This window comes from Asparagus officinalis, chromosome 4, assembly GCF_001876935.1.
Source record: "Asparagus officinalis chromosome 4, Aspof.V1, whole genome shotgun sequence".
Lineage (NCBI taxonomy): Eukaryota > Viridiplantae > Streptophyta > Magnoliopsida > Asparagales > Asparagaceae > Asparagus > Asparagus officinalis.
Window position 1 is genome coordinate 21,092,577 of NC_033797.1, and position 3,184 is coordinate 21,095,760.

At 41.1% G+C, this 3,184-nt stretch overlaps 1 protein-coding gene across 1 annotated transcript in view; it reads left to right on the plus strand.

Annotated features, from left to right (window-relative positions):
• LOC109838324 (zinc finger MYM-type protein 1-like) overlaps positions 1,573 to 3,184 on the plus strand; it is a 4,649-nt gene continuing 3,037 nt past the window's right edge. Inside the window, exon 1 of the mRNA XM_020406775.1 lies at positions 1,573 to 1,597. Within this exon, the coding sequence (XP_020262364.1) occupies positions 1,573 to 1,597 (25 nt within the window). The remainder of the gene's footprint in view (positions 1,598 to 3,184) is intronic.

Consider the following 3,184-nt stretch of genomic DNA (forward strand, 5'->3'; position numbering starts at 1 on the left):
AAACCCCTAATCACCAAACCCGAGGTTCTAATACAGGAACAATAATAAATGAAATACAACAAATCTCAGAACACAAGCGCAGTGCCATATCATAGCCTACATGAATGTCATGTCAAAATCATGTCGTGAACTTCTGTGAGAAGGTCATATGCAGGGTTAAGAACTATGTCCGAAACAGGAACTATATATGGTAGTTTCCGACTCATAGAATAAGTGGCAAATGTCCAACACGAGGACTGAAATGGATTATAGTCCAACACGAGGAATAAAATGGATTATAGTCCAACACGAGGACTTCTATGGATTACAGTCCAACACGAGGACTGTGAAATAGTGAAAATATCGCTGTGATATATATAGATATATCAATCCACACTCAAACAGTGTATAAGTCCCCAAATTATACCCTCAGGTCATCTATCATGCATGGATACACAGTGAGACTAAATACCAAGGTCAGATAGTCCAGGCAAACCCTCGAACATGAGTAACATACCCAAAAATATCCAGAACAGGAAATCACAACAGACAGTGCGGCGGGGGGCCCGCCCGTCGACCGCTGCGACCTCGCGGTCGACCGACAGAGTGTCGCGGTCGACCGACGAGGCTCTGCGGTCGACCGCAGCCCTAAAACGTGCCCAGCGGTCGACCGCACCGGTCGACCGCCACGCGGACACCAATGAGGCTCTGCGGTCGACCGCAGCCCTAAAACGAGCCCAGCGGTCGACCGCACCGGTCGACCGCCAAGCGGACAGAAACCCAATCTGGGTTTTCTGTCAGCTGCTAAACCTGAAACATAACTTGATATTTTACGATATACATGAGTTATAATGATTCAAAAATCATACTGAAGATAAACACTAAATCCCAAGCTTGAAATCTAAATTTCCAATATTTCAAAATGCATGAGAAGCGAATTAAAACGTTTTAATAACAGTAAAACATGGTTAAACTCTTGTTTAAGAAATCCCAGATCTAGATCTTCATTAGACAAAACATTGGTGAACTTTTATAAACTGAAATATTGATTCTTGCAATCCATGTTGTAAAGAACTCATTTTTTATACAAAAATACCTTTTGGGCTCATCAAAATCCCAAGCTTGAAAATCTAAATTTCCAATATTTCAAAATGCATGAGAAGCGAATTAAAACGTTTTAATGACAGTAAAACATGGTTAAACTCTTGTTTAAGAAATCCCAGATCTAGATCTTCATTAGACAAAACATTGGTGAACTTTTATAAACTGAAATATTGATTCTTGCAATCCATGTTGTAAAGAACTCATTTTTATACAAAAATACCTTTTGGGCTCATCAAAAACTCATGAAAAATCGAAATAAAACCATAGAAAATAGGGGTGGAAGAGAGGGGGGCTAGGGTTTTGATTTCAGAACTCAAAAGGGGCTCTCTCGAATATATTAGCATATATATCAACTCACAAACCCGACCCGAAACCCGTTTGAACCCGAACCTGAGAAAACCCTCTGATCGCTGTTCGGTCGACCGATACGGTCGACCGCGTCGGTCGACCGCGTCGGTCGACCGCGTCGGTCGACCGCACCGCGGTAAAATGCCTGCTGCTAGGCATTTTACATGTTGGTCATTACACTCGATATCTCTCACTTAAAAACACCTGTTGGGTTCCCAAACACTGATAAATATATACATCTTATATATATATGGTTATTTATCACAAAAGAAAGATTTATTACTATTTATTCACACAATATCATTATAAATTTTTGGGGTTTTACAACAGGGAACTGTTTTGGAGCTGCACGGTCGACCGTGGCGCAAGACCGTTCGCCCGCGAACGTGCACAGGCTCAGACATAAGCCTGGACTTAGTGTTGTCGACTGTGTGACCCTGTAGGAGATATTTGAGCTTTGTCGTTTGACGCGGTCGACCACGGCGGTCGACCGCGTATCGGGTCAGGCCCAGTTTGAGTTTCCTATTCTGATTTGGATTTTGGTGTTTGTATAAATACCAATATATGTTCTAGGGTTTCTTAAGGCTAGAGTTTGGGATATTTGGAGCACAGAAAAGAGGTATTTTCTGATCTATTTGTTTAGAATTTATTTGGAGAGATTAAGAGCTTTGTGGTGAGATTAGTTTGTTCATTCGAGTGATTTGTAATCTTAATTTGTACTCTTATTCTCTATTAGTGAAAACCTCATCCCCTTCTTGCCCCGTGGACGTAGTCAATTGCCGAACCACGTTAAAACTGGTGTTTGGTGTTTGTGCATTGATTTTGGTTGGATTTTGCCTTCTTTGATCGGCGGTTGGTTTGGTTCCTCGACACGAGTTTTCCCAAACAGAAACTATAGGGTATTTGTTAATTAGAACACTAGCCGTCGCCAAGCTAATAGGGTATTTTATTTCATTTTGTTAAAGTATAGAAATGAATCCTCAATCCTCAACACAACTTTGAAGTTTTAGAGAGAGAGAGAGAGAGAGAGGGAGAGAGAGTTTCATATATGATATCTGAATAATTTAGGTTAAAATCTAATCGGTCTCTTATTCAAATTGGATTTAATATTAAAAAATACACGTGTCTCGACCTTTAAATAGGTCGTTTAAGTTGCGGGCACATATTAGAGTATAAAATTATAATTCTTTGAACATCGTTACAATTTTTAAAGTTTTGGCTCAATAAAGGCCATTTTTTAACGAGATAAAGGCCATTTAACGAGATTATCTTTGATCCAACATTGAATTATTCTTTTTTAGCTCAATAAAGGCCCTTTAACGAGATTATCTTTGATCCAATCCAAATAGGACTTTAACAATATTAGTGTGTGGAGTTGCCAGCCTTAGCCAATGTAGTCGTGGATTCAGACCCAATCCTGCACCAGTCAACACTGTCAGGGCCGGCCCTGGGGTAAGCCCACCAAGCCCCGGGGCTGGGGCAACCCAGGGCCGGGGGGCAACCCATCCCGAGCGCTCCTACACCCCTCAAACTGTAATTATATTTGATTTTTGAAGTAGACTTTGTAAGAGGGTCTTTATGCAAAAAAATTTAGGGGTTGTATTTGTAAAAAAACTCTAGTAATGACCCTACCCAACTCCCAATTTCCCCCGTCTCTGTCCTACAGATCCCGCTCACAAAAAAAAGAAGAAAAAATAAGAAAGAGAGAAAACCCTCCTCTCCTCCAGTCCTCCTTCCTGAGCCGTCGGCGGCG